Source organism: Nematolebias whitei, chromosome 6 (assembly GCF_014905685.2).
Source record: "Nematolebias whitei isolate Nwh7 chromosome 6, NemWhi1, whole genome shotgun sequence".
Taxonomy (NCBI): Eukaryota; Metazoa; Chordata; class Actinopteri; order Cyprinodontiformes; family Rivulidae; genus Nematolebias; species Nematolebias whitei.
In genome coordinates, this window is record NC_056503.1 from 31,458,482 (window position 1) to 31,476,161 (window position 17,680).

At 42.6% G+C, this 17,680-nt stretch overlaps 1 protein-coding gene across 1 annotated transcript in view; it reads right to left on the minus strand.

Annotated features, from left to right (window-relative positions):
- Nucleotides 1-5,678: 5,678 nt before the first annotated feature.
- map3k10 (mitogen-activated protein kinase kinase kinase 10) overlaps nt 5,679-17,680 on the minus strand; it is a 55,346-nt gene continuing 43,344 nt past the window's right edge. The window contains exons 4-11 of the mRNA XM_037677512.1: nt 15,155-15,330; nt 14,621-14,867; nt 11,029-11,151; nt 10,817-10,955; nt 8,809-8,921; nt 8,439-8,737; nt 7,184-7,727; nt 5,679-6,397 (exon numbers count right to left, since the gene is read on the minus strand). Of these exons, the coding sequence (XP_037533440.1) occupies nt 6,021-6,397; nt 7,184-7,727; nt 8,439-8,737; nt 8,809-8,921; nt 10,817-10,955; nt 11,029-11,151; nt 14,621-14,867; nt 15,155-15,330 (2,018 nt within the window). The 3' untranslated portion in view covers nt 5,679-6,020. The remainder of the gene's footprint in view (nt 6,398-7,183; nt 7,728-8,438; nt 8,738-8,808; nt 8,922-10,816; nt 10,956-11,028; nt 11,152-14,620; nt 14,868-15,154; nt 15,331-17,680) is intronic.

Here is a 17,680-nt window from a genome sequence, read left to right on the forward strand (position 1 = left end):
GAACTGAAAGTGAAATATATTTTATGACTTGTTATATCTCCTACAGACCACACCGCAGTTACATGAAAATTGACTTGTTTGACCACGAGAAGCCGTGTGCCACTCACAGTTCAAACATTTTTAGGATTCACTTGTTAGGTTGTCACAAAGCAGCCATTTGTTACATATAAGTTAAAGTTTGATTGCAGCTGGTGAGTTATTTGATCCTTCAAATTAAAATACATTTTTATATATCTCTGCTGCAGACCCATAACAGCTGGATTTTTGCTCGTTTTAGTCGGCCACGCGCAGCTAAGTTAGGTCGTTCACACATTTTTCAGTCATATTGTGGAGATTTTTGACAAATGTTCCCATTCCTCTCTCAGGTTTGTTCATTCCATTGTTCCGTATTTCTGAATCAGACTTAATTGGTGGTTGGATGGTGTGGTGAAGGTTCAGTCAGACAAAGTGAAGCCTGCTGCAGATCTGAGGACACCAACTGGCAACCAATCTGGCTCCCTGTTGACTTCACATGTGAACAGAAACACACTTTGTGCTGCTTTTCTCGTGTGTGTTTTTTCTTCTGCCTCCTCGTCCTCTCTGAATACTGTCGCATCCTGAATCTGTCTTTCTTAGAAAATCTGTTTGCACCGACTGAAACAAAAACCGGAAAACAAATGAAAGTGAAAAATAGAAATAATTGAAGGAACAAGTTAAAAAATGACAACAGAGGAAGAGACAAAGGATGTGCTGAACGTTAGGAGGACACCACAGAGTCTAGAAAGGAGTAAAAGGAGAACAAAGGCAGCACACACTAACTCGTATAAAAATAAAAAAATATTGGTGTGTGTGGTGAACAAAGCAACACAAAGCTCAGCCTGTGTCCTCTCTGCCAACTCTTCATCATCTCTCTCTTTTTCACTTCATTTTCATCCATTCTTTTCCCACTTCTCCTCCCAATGCACGTGTCTGTGCCGTTGCTTTTAATAGCATCTCCATGGAAGTGAAGAGGGGTTGCTAGGCAACTGGCTGGCATCTGAAACGGTGTTTGTTTGGCGGCAATGCTGACAAGACATCGTGTATGTGTGTGCGTGTAACATCTGCACACTCAGAGGTTGTGAGTAAAATATCACATCAGCCGTTTAGATTTGTTTAGATTGAACCTCGAGATTAACGTGACGTCGTCTTCCATGGTCATTTCTGGTGCGAGAGGAGAAAAACATCAGACTTGGTAAAGATATGACATCATAGGCCACAGTAGTGACACCCAGAGGAAGTCATTCATCACTGCAGACGCCTTTGTCTGATCATATGATCATCCATTATCTTTACCTGCTTCTTCCTTTTCAGGTCAGGGGGTCACTGGTGCCCATGTCCAGCAGTCACTGTGCGAGAGACGGGGGGCACCCTGGACAGGTCTCCAGTCCATCACAGGGACACATAAAGGCAAACGAGACAAACAACCATTCACTCTCACTCACACCTAGGGACAATTTAGAGTTACCAGTCAGACTAACATGCATGTTGTTGTTATGTGGGAGGAAACCGGAGTACCCGGAGAAAACTTGCACATGCACGGAGAGAACATGCAAACTCCATTTGATTCGATGGATTCGATCCAGCGACCGTCTTGCTGAAAGGAAACAGTTCAACCCACTCAACCATATATGAGACATGGTTGAGATTTACAAATGAAAAAAAAAAGTAAAAGTGAGCAGATATGAGAAGCCATCTTTAATTAAAGTTTGTTTTGTTTCTTTAACAAACACTTGGTGTGACATTAAGCATCCCGAGGGGGTCATGTTTCTAGTGGGGCTGCTTTTCTCTAATGAGCTGGAAGATCAGAAACATCTAAATGTTTCTTTAAAATGATGGTGAGATTTTGACTGGTGTCTGTTCTCGATAGCACACGTGCAGAAGTATCCTGATGCACGCTCAATAATCCAGGCAGATAAATGGAACAAGGTTGAGTCAGGCCCTCTGGACAGATTCTTCTGGGTTGAAGCGTTTCATCCAAAAGACTTCTTGTAGGAAGAAGTCCTGCAGATAAAAGAACCCGTCCAGAGAGCCTTACTCAACCTTGTTAGAATGTGTAGAATTGTTCTGTCATATTATTGCAATGCAGCAGAACGTTGGAACAATATGTTTCTGAAACAATTCAAATAAACTTCATTATGGTGTCTCTTCATTTGCTCGAGTCACAAAGAGCTTCTTCTACTTTTCCCTCGTCAGGTGTGTGATGTTGTTTTAGTTTCGGTCAGTAAATCTGTTTCAGTTTGGTTTTAGCTGGTAATTTAGTTTTAATAAAGCAAAATGAGCATTTTAATATCACCACCAGGATTATCTGGTGCTTCAATACGTCTACGAGAAGAAAAAGTAAAACTCGTGAAATTTTAGTACAATGAAACCTTCTGCTTATTAAGTTGTTTTAATATCTTAAAGCAATCTCAGATCATTAGAGTCAGGGTTATCTGAAATGTTATGAACAATTAGTGTCTTACTTGTTGTGGATAGCTTCGTGAACAACCTTAGTTTAATAATCAGACCAGATTATTGAGCTAATTGCTAATCTGAGTGAAGCGAGGATTAAACTGGACTCCTGTCATCTAAGAAAGACCAATCTAAAAAAAATGTCTTAACTGCTCGTGCAAACTGTTTTATAGTTGTTTTCATTTCATTCCTTTAAACCTTACAGGAATCCTGGGGGCTACACCAGAAGTGCTACAGCTAACTGCTGCTCCTTGTGTGAATGCACATGATCGTTGAGTTTTATGTAAATTAAACGTTCTTGATGAAATGCTCGTCACCCCTCGCTTTGCACGTCAACAATTTAAGCAACAGTCTTGCGGGATTTGTTAGTGCTGAGAGTACATGTTGGACATTACTCTCAGTTACCACCACACCAAAGTTTAGCTCAATATCCATAGAACTGACTGAGTTTGAGCAATTTTTGTGTTTGATAACTCACTTATTAGTGGCGGCCATCTTGAATCAGGTAGATCCCAAAAGTTATTCGGTCGTAGACGTGAATCCATTGATTACTTTCTGGGAGTTTCATTTAAACCCTTCCACCGAGTCATGAAATATTTTGCTAACAGACAAACAAATGTGAGCACACACATTCAAAGCGAGTTACATCATTACTTATTTTTTATGGCATTGGGCGATAATGAAAAAACAAGACCGTTAATTACATAAAAAAGTGTTAGAAACAAAATGAACCGCACTTTAAAAGGTCTAAAATATCACTTTGAACAAGACAAGTAAAGAAACGAGCTTATTTAAATTGCGTCGTTCCTGTTATAGTCCTTGAGTTAGTGCTCATCTTGTTTTACCGCAGTGCAAAATGAAAATTAACTGCATGACAAACGAGATGTACACACACTGAAACGTCTTTGTTTTTGTTTTTATTCACCTCTCATTCGTCACTTTTCACACCGAGTTTTCTCACCGAAGCCAGAAACGGTACACGTTGATACAGAAGACCACGTGGATGATCCAGTTCCCCTGGTTTTCCTCGACTTGTCTTATTTTAACAAATATATACAGATATCTCCTCGGGAAGAGCATTGAAATAATAATTTATTCTTTCCCACAAAAACAATAATAAATTCTCAGTGTTCTCAACAGGGAAAATGACGCTGAGCTCAATCTTTTCAACCACATTCGAATAAACACACTCGCACAGAAATCCCATGACGCACACACAAACAAACACACCTCAAGAAACTGTAATAAATATCACCTGCAGTCGTTGAACTGTCCGGTGTGAGGAACCTGCTGCAGCTGATTTGTCCGTGGAGTCTTCGATTCCACAGGAAGACCAACGAGCTGCACGGCGTTCCTCTTAAAGTGCCGCTGGGAGATGAACGTGACATGGACGCTGAAATCAGCTCGCCCGTCTCTAATTCTGCATCCGTTTCACCGGCAAGAGCAAGATCCACGCTGCTGACCTCTAACCAGGAATGTTTTGAAAACCAGGGGACACCGATGAACGAACGTTCACACCAAGAGGGACACGTCTGGGCGTTCACACCAACAAAAACAGCTAAAAAGGCTGCACAGACTGAGAAAATAAACTCTGATTTGAAGTGTAAAACGCTGTGAGTGTAACCAGCACGGAGTAGGGGAAAAGGCTTTTTTCTTGTTTTGGGTTTGGAAAGAAGCAAAAGACGACATGAAAAATATTTGCGCTCCAGCAGGGCAAACAAAAGAACAAGGAGAACCTTTTTAAAAAATAAAAGTCCTCTTATTTTTGTTGTTGAAAAGCCACTTGAGCTCCAAATACTTTGAAAGAAATAGTTCAGATCTTCTAAAGTTGGGTACTGTGAAAATATTGTCAACAATAATATCTCACCAGCTCCTTAACAACCTCAGGTTGGAGAATGGAGTTGAACTTTGGCTGGATGAACGAGCTAACGGCTTGTCCGAACATTTAAAATCACATTTACTTTAGCATTATGTGGTTATTTTTTAGGGATGCACAATATTGGATTTTTGGCCGATATCTGATACGCCGATATGTTAAAACTTATTTGGCCAATAACCGATACCAATACCGATATATTTTCCTAGAACTACTTACAGAGACTACACAGCTTTCTCTGCTGTGGAATTAAACTACTACATTATTCTGCAGGGTCTTTGTCAATTTGAACTACTATCAAATGCAGATGCCAAAATGGGAGCTGAAAATGATGTAACACTTCAACTTGGATAAAGTTTAATGTCAAATTTTGCCACTGGGTTGTCATACAAAAACAGTGCCTTATACACACACACACATATATATGTATAGATGTGGGGCAGTGACTTAAATAACCCTATCCGTGTAAAATGGCACCTCACTACTTCCGAAAGCTCTGCGTTGTGCATTAAGGGTTGTTGTCGGAGTGCAGGGTGAGGCAGGAGTCAGACACACGGTGGTTTGGATCGTGGTTGAGACCATGAAGTTTATTCGATGCACTTGCCAGCGGCTTCACCTTACAAACCATAAGCAAACATTGATTGAAATCCTGCCTGCTCACGGTAGCAGAAGCCAAAGTACGGTGTCCATTGAAGGACAAATTACACCATCTGCCTGAACCCACAGAACAAATATGACACCTTGGCAGCCTCTGCTGACATATTTAAGCCACTGCCCTACATCTATATATATATTTGATGGAATGGCCGATATTTAACTTTAATGCAAATATCGGCCAATACTGATACCATGCCAATAATATCGTGCATCCCTATTAGTTTTTATAAAATTATGTGCTTATTTCAAAAAGCTAATCACAGTAGCTGCTAGTTGTCGTACTATCATTGCAGCCTGGGTTACTTCCTGCAGAAATATCACATTTTTGCTGCCATTACAATCACAGAATGCAAAATTGATGGTTAAGTGAGAGTTTAGAAAATAGCATTTGCACAAACAGCTATGAAATGTATGAGACTGGAGTTGTTTTAGAACAGCAGCAACCAAATTCAGTCTTACACTCACTCAGATTAGCTGTTAGCTTGTCAATCCAGTCAGAAATTAACTCAGTTTCTCCAAACTGAGGTGGGCCAAAAAGCTATCTACGACAGGTAAGACACTAACTGTTCATAACCCTTTTTTACAGATCTTCAAAAGATCTGAACGACTGAAGTTTCTGACAAGATGAAAGCAGAAAAGCGCAAATCTGCAAAGACAGGATAAAGCAGAAGGGTGGAGACAACAGCTAGCAAAGTCTAGTTTAGGTGTTTTTAATGGCTTTTTAAATACATGCCACCCATCGTGAGCAGCAGGGGGAGAGAGCCTCTACAGAGGTGAAGACTGAAGGTGGGTGAGCTCACGTCAAGGCTTTCAAAAGGCCTCTTTGACTCTCAGCGTCATGCAGATAGATAACCAGGACTGCCGTACGGGGTTTTGGGTTTAGGCCTAGCCTACAACGTGACGAGGAGGGGATGTTTTAGCGATTTTTCCTTGAGTGCACTTTTCTCGGCTCAGACATCAGGAGGTTTTCATGCCCTGGAACGAGCCAGAATCCATAAAACTTTTGTTTAAATGTTTTTCACAATAAAAAGTGTTCTCCACACAGAGGGACCGTGTGGTCCAAATTCTGGCCCTCTACATCCATGTCCATGAGGTTGGGCCGCACTGCGCTGGAGCTGCTGTCCCCAGAACCGAGGGGGCTGTCGCAGCTGCTGCCCGGCGAGGAGCTCAGGGTCTGGGACAGAGAACCCAGCTTCCAGGGTCTTACCCGGACCGGCGTGGGCCGCGGACGGGGTGCGAACTCCAGAGTCTTGGGTCGCTCCGGGGGGCTAATGAGGCAATTAGGATCCGGGTCAGGTATCGGGGGGGCGGGAGCTTTACGGCGATGGGGGACTGATGGTGGGTAGATGGTGGAGGGGTTCGGGAGGCGAGGTACGTCCAGGGTATCGGACGTTCCTGAAAAACGACAGAGAGAGAGAGAGGGGTCATCGTTAAAGAAAAACATTTTTTTAGGATTCGTGAACGTTTAAATTGTGTTTTTACTGTTTCTCTGTCTAATGCAGAAGTCCCTCGCTACTTCATGGTTCGACTTTCGTGAACGCGCTCTTTCGTGTTTTTTCAACTATTGTCAACTTTAAAATCACTCACGTGATTGGGACGGTACAGAAAAAAGTTATTGAAAAAGAAAAAAAAAACTTTGGACAGGCACCGCCATCGTAGTTTTCTTTCAATAAGCCTGTACCAGGACTATTCAACTTGTCAGGGAAGGTCTTGCACATTTCAGCAAGACGATGCTAAACCTCCTACTGTCTCCATGACAACAGCACAGTCCAGATGCTGAACCAGTAGACCAATAGAAAACATCTGGTACGTCATGAAACTTAAAACCAGCAAAGAAGACTCAGGCCTGTTGAACCAGAATCCTACATCAGAGCAGGACGGGACAACGTTTCCCTACGGCAGCTGCGCTCCTCCGACGGTCATTAAAGGAGGAGGAGACGCTTCACGGAGAGAAACATGGCTCCGCCTTAACGTTTCTGAGATGAGCTATTACATTTCAAACTAATTAAACACATTTCCTCCAAATGATGAAACAACTTCTTAGTTTAAAAATGGGATTTGTTTGCTGTGTTCCATTATAAATAAAGTATAAGATTTGCAAATAACTTCATTCTAGTTTTCATTTTACACAACAACACAACGTTTTCAGATTTAGGCTTTAGCAGGCATTGATCTCCGAACCTTTGCTTGCCGTGATGTGGGGTCCTCCCGGTGGGGGAGGCATGGGCATGCTCCCGTCTGATGGAGTCCTGCGGTGTCCCAGGGTCTGAGCTCGAGGTCGTATGGCCCCGTCCGAAGGGGTGCGTCTGTGTCCTCGGTTCAGAGCCATGGTCGCAGACACGTGGGTGGGTGTCAGCGACTGGTTGGGCTCCTTCTTGAAGCTCTCGGCCCGCAGGTCCAGGAGCGGGTTAAGAGCAGGAGCTGCAGGAGCCGGAGGAGCCGCCAGCGTTTTGACCCCGCTCATCGGGGTCGGGGGGAACTCGTCCGAGTCTGAGGGGATCAGGGACTTGGTGGAGTTGCAGTCAGACAAAGAGGACAAAGAGAGGAGAGTTACAGAAGGAGACAGGTCCATGCAGGCGAGCGCCGAGTCCGGATGTCTGGAGAGAGACAGGGAGAGGTTTCTGCTGGGGGGGGAGGTGCTGCGACGGAAACGACCCGTCCGCTGGAAGAGACCCTCCTTCTTCTTTCGCTGCTCCTCTCGGAGGTCCTGCTCATCCTGATGCACCTGAGAACAACACGAGGAGACATGCTGAGCATTTGTCTTAGAAAAGCAAGATTGTGTCCCCCACCCCCCACAGAATGTCAGCATCATATGTGCTTGTTGTGCGAGGGTTCTTTTCATTATCATGCTGTTAACCTTCAGCCAAAGATTAAGAGCATGTTAGGATTTTATTTTTGTCTCCAAACCCTACGTCGTCATTTTCACCACTTTTTATTGTCCTGTCCGAACAGGTTGTAAATGAGGCTCCGTGTGATTTATCTGTTTAAATAAAGGTTGAATGAATGAATGAAAAGTGTCGGCATAATCTGATGCCTTATTTTTTTTCAATGATTACATTCAAAACTAAAGAGGTATTCCTCAAGAAAAAAAAAAGCACAACATCCACCATCTTGCATGTGCAATCTAGTTTTTTTCTTCTTCTTCTTTCGGATGCTCTCTTCCTCGGGTCGTCACAGCTAACTAACTCGCACAAAGTTTATTCCCTCTGTGTGGAGCAGAGAGCTGCCATAGGGCGCTGGGGGGAGCAGATGGTGGTGGTTAAGGGCCTTGCTCAAGGGCCCAGGGTGGGACATATAAAGGTGGAGTCAGGTTTTGTGTGCAATCTACTTTTAAAATATGGAAACTACGATTAAAATAAGATACTGGCTCAAGATGTCCAGCTTGTTTGGTGTCGAGTAATAGTTTCAGATCGTTGTTGTGCTGCTGTTTTCCCACCTGTTGTTTCCCCAGCTGCAGCAGGTCTTGCCCCAGTCCGACAGCCGCCAACAGAGAGGCACAGCCCAGCAGCAACGTGTCGCTCTTCTTCCTCTGGCTGCAGCGGCGAAGCGAGTCCTGGTGGCTCACGCCCATCCACAGGCCTCCGGACGCCAGACTGGAGCTGCTGCCTCCAACAGCAGGCGCCGCGTTCGGCCTCAAGCTGCTCCACAGGAGCCCCGAGTCCTCCGCGGCCCCGTTCACGCTGGCGTCCGAGGGCAGCAAAGACCCCGGCGACTCCTCGAGCTCGGAGCACTCCTCTGGTGGACACAAGCAAAAGATTAGACCGACTCAGTGACGGACAGAATGTTTCGGATCAAAAAAGGCTCACCCATTTCGTTCAGGCTGGAGAAACCGGCGCTCATGGGTGCGTGTTTGGGAGACTTGCCCAGATTCGGTGCACTCGATGAATAAATTTTGCATCCTTCACCGAGTGATTTCAGTCTACAAGTAGAGAAACTCCTTGTGAAATCAAACCATGAGTGTAAAATACAGAGATAAGTTTAAAATAATTAAACCAGACAACAGGTGCTGCCAGAATAAGACTTCCATCATGGGAAAAATAAATTAAATTATGATTATAAAACAGAAATTCACCTCCTGGCTTTAAAGGCTTAATAAAAAAAAAAGTTTGTCACAAGTTTGTAAATACTTTATAAAACAGCTGCATTGGGCGAGATAAAGTACTGTACTTTTCTTTTTCTGTATTTTTATTATTTTAGGTTACTGGTAAGTGTAATTTATTTCTAGTTGTTCAACTTACTCTTTTATTTAAACAACGGTATGTGTCCAAACATATTTTGTGTCTATAAATCTTCATTGTGCTCACATGCAGGTGTCTGACAGACAAATGTTTGATATCAGATAAGACGGAGGTTTTGGGTTTTGGACCTGAGCATCTTAGGAACAATTGTTTCAATATTTCACTTTCTCTGGACGACATTAATCTGGCCTCAAGTGAAAGATCTTGGTGTTATTTTTGATCAGGACATGTCTTTTATCCCGCATATTAAAAATGTTACCAAAACCGCTTTCCTCCACCTGCGTAATATCACTAAAATAAGAAACATCTTATATAAAAATGATGCAGAAAAACTGGTTCGTGCATTTGTCACATCTAGACTGGACTATTGTAATGGTTTATTATCTGGGTGTCCAAATCTTTAAAACATCTTCAATTGATCCAAAATGCTGCTGCCAGAGTCTTAACTGGAGTTAGTGGGAGAGATCGCATCTCTCCAGTTTTAGCTTCTCTCCATTGGCTCCCTAAATTCAAACTCTTACATCTAACCTACAAAGCTCTCAACAACCTAGCTCCATTTTATATTGCAAATCTTATGGTTCCATATTTTCCTAACAAAGCACTTCACTCTCAAACTGCAGACTTGCATGTGGTTCCTAGAGTTTCCAAAAGCAGAATGGGAGGAAGATCTTTCAGTTACCAGGCTCCTCTCTTGTGGAACCAACTTCCAGTTTCTGTCTGTGAAGCTGACACATTGTCCAGTTTAAAGACTGGAATTATGTCTTTCCTTTTGGATAAATCCTATAATTAGGGTCGGCTTGGGTTTCCTGAGCTATCCCTTAGTTATGCTGCTATAGGCTTGGACTGCTGGAGGATAAACTGACCACATTTCCTCACTCTTCTGCTGTCTTTACTTACTCTACTGTACCTGTTTTGTATTTGTAATTGTTTCTATCCTTAAATGTTTTTTTGTCTTTCTTCCTACAGGGGGTACACCTGCACCTACATCTGGACCTGCCATTCTGTGTTTGTTCCTCCTTCCTGTCCTTTCAAACCAGCCGGTCGAAGCAGATGGCTGCTCGTCCTGAGTCTGGTTCTGCTGGAAGTTTCTTTCTGTTAAAAGGGAGTTTTTCTTTCCACTGTCTCCACTGTGCTTGCTCAGGATGGGAGACTGTGACAAAGTGAAGATTCAACGAGTCTGCTGCTTCCTTAGATACAGAACTTTACTAATTGGCTTTTGTATGTATATGAATGTTTCTGTTGAGTGCCCTGAGATGTAAATAAACTGAACTGAATTAATATTTAAAATCTAAATGATGAATAAATAAATAAATGTGCAGCCAACTAGTGAGCGTTCTTCAGTGGATGAACAGAGGTTTATAACTGCTTTATAAAATGTTTGCATATGAACAAATAACCCATTTATAGAACATCAATAAATCGTTTAAAAAGGGACCTTATTTACTGTGAAGTGGCACTAAAGTGTTTGACTTACAGCCGCAGATTAAACAACTAAAACACCCAAATAACATGGACAGAGAAGTGACACTTATGTTGACATTTCAGTGAAATCAGCAGAAGCAGCTGGTAAACGTACTTTTCCTCGCCGCCGACCCGCTCTCTCTGGTGTGTCGAGCTTGGGCCCCAGGTGCGCACATTCTTCTTACCGGCCGCGTGGTCTTCCTTCTTACACACGGCGCTGCGGCCCCACGTCTTGCTGCCGTCGCTCGGCGTCACTACGAGACACGAGAGCCCATTAAAGACACGCGCTGCGTTTCTTTACGAGACCTAACCGTGGTTCGTCCTCACGTCTGATGGCTCGCAGGCGGGGAATGACGCCCGGACTGGCAGGAGGGGTGGTGCTCTCGCTCCCCTGGTTCTTCCTCTTGTCCACACCGGGAGACGCCTGCACTGTGATCTTATGCTCAAAGCCTGCAAGGAGGACAAACCTCGAGTCACAGCTCATCGTTTGAAAGTGTGCTTCCAATAATCAAAAGTTTATTCCCGTTTCTACCAAAGTGCTAAAGATTACGCAGGTTGACATACAAATAGTGTTTATTTACCACCAAGAATATGATTTGTAAAAGTTGGTTAGCCGAAAACATGTCATAGTGGAGCGACTGATCTCTCAGGTTTCTGCTTGTTTCTTAAAGAAACGCTTTTGAATACTGTTCATCTGCTGAACAGTTTCTCTTTACTCCTGCACTTCCCTAATTATCCTAAAGAGAAAAAAGCATGTTGTCGTCATGGTCAGGCTCAAGGACCGGACAGAAAATAAGTTAAAAAAACAGCCGAGTCCCAAAAAAACCCTTTGAGACAAACAGCAACCAGCGCTCCTGGAAGGATTCTTCCACGTCAACGTTTAAAACAAAGACCTTGGCTGATCTGGACGTGTTGGGGATGACACTCAGCTACTACCACACCTTGTTATTGCTGATGTTGTTCGGCATATTGTTTTTGTACTACTAGTGCTAGGTGTATTCTTAGTTTAGCGCATTTCTTAGTTCATATTTTAGATCTTATTACTGTTTTTCTTTTACAATTTACTTTTGTTGGATGTAACTGGGACCCTGTGTACACAGTTTCATTCCACCACATGTACCACATATGATGTGAATGACAATAAAGAACCATGACCTTGACCATCCTATTTCTAGATATTTATCAAAGTGACTGAGTTATGGTCATTTTTGTGTTTGCTAAAATCTGTTAGCTGAGGCAGCCACCTTATATTGGGTCGACTCCAAAATAATAAATCAAAGGTGACTATCTAAACATTATTTTCTGAGAGTTTTATAAGGCTGCATCCACTAGTTCATGAGATATTTTGCTAACAGTCAAACATGTACAGGCAAACATAGGCACTTACATTATTAAAAGAAATTAGTCAGAGTGCCTTTTGTTATTATGAGTCTATTGTATTTATTATTTTTATTGCTGCTGCATAATCTGCACAAAAAAATAATGACAATAAAATAAATATTTTTAATCAAGATTGCAACAATGTCTATGACTGCTAAGAATAAAAAAATTACATTACGAGAAAAAAGTCATAAAATTATGAGAATAAAGTCGAAATATTACAAAAATAAGCCATAATACGTCCTGGGTCGGCTCATCTGCTGTGGACAGCCTCCAATGAGAGTCGCTGTGTTTATGAACTAGTCCATGATCACTTTTGGATCACTGCTTATGAAATATGCCTCCATCCACATTATGTCATGACTAAATCCAATGCAGCCATTAATTGCAATGTCATACGGCTTCAGTTTATCATAAGAATTCATATGCAACAGTGCGCTGGGCCTCCTGCTGTTGCACTGCTGACATCAACATTCATCATTTTACCACAGTTACTGCTCTTTAGTGTCGGAGTTCTGATAATATTACGACTTTATTCTCATAATATTATGACTTTATTGTTGTATTGTTTCTACTTTATCTCGTAATATTACGACTTTATTCTCGTTCGTAATGGGGTTTTTTCCTTCCTAGCGGGGCCCTAATACTCCATCGTAAGTTTCTGACTCACTGGAAGCAAGATATAAAGAAAACAATGGTGGTTTAAATAATTTGAACAGTCCTGTACACTGTGAATTTATGCTGGTTGCCGGAAAGGTAATTTTAATTATTAATTTGGTGTTGGATAATGGATTCTAGATGTTTAGCAAATAGATCATTTTTTCTTTCTGTTGTTCAAAACTAACTTTTTAATAGTTTTCATATTCACAGTAGCAAATTTTTCATCCATCCATCCATTATCTTTACACGCTTCTTCCTTTCTCAGGGGTCACTGGTGCCCATATCCAGCAGTCACAGTGCAAGAGGAGGGGACACCCATGACATGTCTCCAGTCCATCACAGAGACACATGGAGACAAACGAGACAAACAACCATTCACTCTCTCACTCACACCTAGGGACAATTTAGAGTTACCAATCAGTCTAACATACATGTTTTTGGTCTGTGAGAGGAAAACAGCACCCAGAGAAAACCCATGCATGCACGCACGGAGAGAACATGCAAACTCCACCCAGAAAGGCCCCCAGCTGGGATTCGATCCAGCAACCTTGTCACTGAGAGGCGACAGCTCTAACAACTGATCCACCGTGCAGCCCACATGAAAGGTTTTACCAACTAAAATCAAACAACTGGCAGCAATCGTGTGAAGCAACATTAAAAAATAAAACAAAATCCACCAAGATTGGTGAGTGCTTCTTTGCTTCTTTCATTTTCAACCCGGTCAGCCTCCACTCTGAAGTCACACCCCCTGCATGACACACTACCGCAGCACCTTCAGTCGTTGACTGAGACCACCAAGGTGCTCCACAGAACTGGCTCCACCTTATATTACAGATCTTATTGTTCCATATTTTCCTAACAGAGCACTTCGCTCTCAGACTGCAGGTTTACTTTTGGTTCCTAGAATTTACAAAAACAGAATGGGAGGAAGATCTTTCAGTTATCAGGCTCCTCTCTTGTGGAACCAACTTCCAATCTCTGTCCGTGAGGCTGACACATTATCCAGTTTCAAAACTAGGCTTAAGTCTTTCCTTTTTGATAAATCCTATAGTTACGGTCGGCTTGGGTTTCCTGAGCTGTCCCTTAGTTATGCTGCTATAGGCTTAGACTGCTGGAGGACAAACTGACCACACTTTTCACTCTGCTACTGTCTTTACTTACTCTGCTCAACCTGTTTTGTATTTGTAATAATTTTTTTCTATCCTTAACATGTGTTTTTTTGTCTTTCAGATACACCTGGACCTATACCTGGACCTACCATCCTGTGTTTGTCTGTCTCTCCTTCCTGTCCTCTCAACCAGCCGGTCAAAGCAGATGGCCGCTTGTCATGAGCCTGGTTCTGCTGGAGGGTTCTTCCTTTTAAAAGGGAGTTTTTCCTTTCCACTGTTGCCTCTGTGCTTGCTCAGGATGGGAGACTGCGACAAAGCCAAGATTCATCTTGTCTGCTGGATTCCTTAGATAGAGAACTTTACTAATTGGCTTTAATGTTTGTGAATGTTCCTGTAAAGTGCCCTGAGACAACTTTGTTGTGATTTGGTGCTATATAAATAAACTGAATTGAATTGAATTGAAGTCCTTCCTCCCTGTGACTATCAAACTTTTCAACTCCCCCCCCCCCCCCCTTCTACACATAGAACAATAAAATGAATGCTGCACCACAATAAACTCTTTAACTGTTTGCACCTGACCTGCTTTAGACATTAATTGTTGGTATTTTATATTCTCTATTATTTTTAGATCTTGTGTGATTCCTTGTGCACGTTCCTTTGTATTGAAACTCTGGCACAACACTTTCCTGCGGGATCAATAAAGTTTTTATCTGATCTGAACTTTCTTCATCAATCAACTCAATCTGGGTGCAGTTCTCTGTTCCACCCACCAGAGGGCAGACTGATGCTGTTTCCGTCCCTGCCCAGCTTCAGCAGCCGGCTCTTCTTGAAGTGGCCCTTCCTCTTCTTCACACTGGGCTTCTCCTGGTACATCTGATGGATCAGGATGTTCAGCTCCCTCTCCACGATGTCAAACTCCCTCTCCGTCAGCTCCTGCTCCCTCCTCCTCAGCTGCTCCTCCTGCTCCCTCTGCTCCTCTGCTGCCCGGGCCAGCGCCTCCTCCCAGGACCTCAGCTCCTGCAGACAGGAAGAGCAGAAGAAGAAGATGGGTTGTGGCATAGCAGCAGCATCTCTTTTGACATACGCTTTGCTGCTGGGTTATTTTTAACATGCAGCAACACCTCAGACTGATGGTGAGATTCTTCCCACCTCTAGATGACTTCATCTAATAAAAAGTCACAGTTTGTTTCAACATATCAGCGTGCACAACACAGAATTGTTCCGATAGATCCACTGGTAGCTTCCCCAGGTGTCATATTTTTTGTCTAAAGGTTTGTGTAGTATCTTACCACCACACTTCTCACCTTCTCTTTGGCTCTGAGCTCATCAAACATCTGCTGGATCTCCAGCCTCCAGTCTTCCTGTAAGGAGTGAAACGACTCCAGAGGCATCTGAAACATGGACGACTGCTCGATGGCCTGCAGCCGCCTCAGGATGTTGGTGAACGAAGGCCGGCCGCGAGGGTTGGGGTTCCAGCACTCTGAGGAGCAAGAGACAAGGAGAGGATGCTGATGTCACTTCGTTACTCAAAGCTGGAAGCAATTAAGATGATGAGCATCATGACTGATGAATCTACGGCAGCTCTAATCAGACGTTTTATATAAAGACACAAGTTCAGCTTTAACGCTGCTACTGTTATTGAAATGAGTGATGGGGCTTTTTACAAAACATATAGTGAGTTTAGCTTTACTAGTCCATGGATGGAGCCAAGAATCTGCACAAACTAATTCAAACACATCTGTAAAATAAGCAAACACACTCCAGTCTTTACCAAAAAAAACCTCATAATATCTTCTTCTTTTTATTTCAGCTGTTCCCTCTCCAGGAGTCGCCACAGCGAGTCATCCTCCATCTCACTCTGTCCTCATCATTCTCTGTCCTCACTCCAACTACCTCCATGTCCTCTCTAACTGCATCCATGTATCTCCTCTTTGTCTTTTTCCTAGCAGCTGCATTTCTAATATCCTTCTACCAGTATACCCACTGTCCCTCCTCTGGACATGTCCAAACCATCTCAGTCTGGTCTCTCTAACTTTATCTCCCAGTTGTTCAACCTGTGCTGTACCTCTGATGATCTTATTCATCCATGTCACTCCTAAGAAGAACCTCAACATCTTCATTTCTGCCACTTCCAGTTCTTTCTTGTCTTTTTGTCCATGTCTCTGTCTCCAGACCATACAACATAGCTGGTCTCACCACTGTCTTGTAAACTTTTCCTTTGATCTTTGCTGACACCCTTTTGTTGCAAATCACTCCTGAAACTTTTCTCCATCCACTCCATCCTGCCTGGACTCTCTTCTTCACTTCTTTACCACACTCCCCATTTTCCTGGACAGTGGACCCCAAGTCCTTGAAGTCCTGCACCTTTGTGACCTCTGACCTTGTAGCCTCACTGTTCCACCTGCCTTCCTCTCATGTACTCACATGTACTCTTACTACGGCTGACTTTCATTTTAAAAACATATTTAAATAGTTTTGGTCATTGAAGGACTATTTTCTTTCATCACTGCCCATTTGTACATTGCTCATGCCTATTAGACTTTCTTCTATTCATGTATTTTTATTTTGTATTATATTATGTATGCTCTACGTGCCTCTTTTAATTCCACCCCGGGGATAAATAAAGTTTTTGAATTTGAACTGAACTGAATTTTCAGCTGTGGGTTAAAACACACTTGGTCTGTACTAATGCAGACAATTTGTCACAATTATCAACTTTCACTGTTGTGCTTTTTTTTTAAAGAAGCTTTTGGGCAATAATTAAACGACAACACAAATTTAGAAATTGTTTAAATGCACAAACTTAGCGAGGCTGCAGAATATAGGCTATCAAAAGAGAGCTGTCGTAGCAAATGTGTGTGCAATCACGATATTAGAAAGGACCTCTTGACCAGAGAAAGAGAGGAGTGAAGATTTATCACAGCTTATATTGTCATTGCAAACTTCATGTAAAACCAGCATTTCTTAATGTGACTGCGTGTCGCCTGCTGTCTTGTAAGCTAAAGATTTAAACTAACACCGCATGCAATCTGTTAGAGCTCAGAGTACATATTAGGCATGACTCTCTGCTACTACCACAACTAATTTTAGCTAAATATCTATAAAACTGACTGAGCCATAGCCATATTTTATTATTTTCTGTCCTGCAGCAGTCATGGTTCAGCCATCTCAAGTTTAGCTGCTGGTTTGATGCACGAGGACTGAACCATGAATTTTTGGTCTGGTCGCACTTTTCATTTCTGGCAAGTCGTCGCAGCGGCGGGAGAAGAGGAAGAGAGAAAGATGGAGACGGCATATGGCCTGAATTGTGAGCCAAACTCTGACAGACAGTGTTAGAAAAACACGGTGAACACCTGCAACACAAAACAATCGCACAGATCTGACACTGAAGCAGGAGAAAAGCTTAAAAAATACTTTGGGACTTTCAGCTGCTGAAAATACAATTTTGACCACAAATACTTGTATTAATGAACTAAATTAGCATCAAAAGCATGTGTTTAATGTTGGACGGGGATCAACGCAGGCTGACGACATTAGGACACACTGCACAGTGGTGAAGTGGATTACCAGATCCACAGAGATAAGACGAAGAAGAGTGACATTTGAGTGGGAAACTGGTTGTTTCCTGTGTTAACACTGAAACTAAATGAAAATGTACCAATCCAATTGGATATTTAATAAAAATGGCACATTAGGGCATGTTATTTCTAATACACGTGTATAAACAGAAATAAGATCAACTTTGACCTAACAATGCTCTGCTTCTGCTAAAACTGAATAATTACAGGGTGTGGAGATTAAATCTGTTGCGGTGATGCACAAAGTTTATA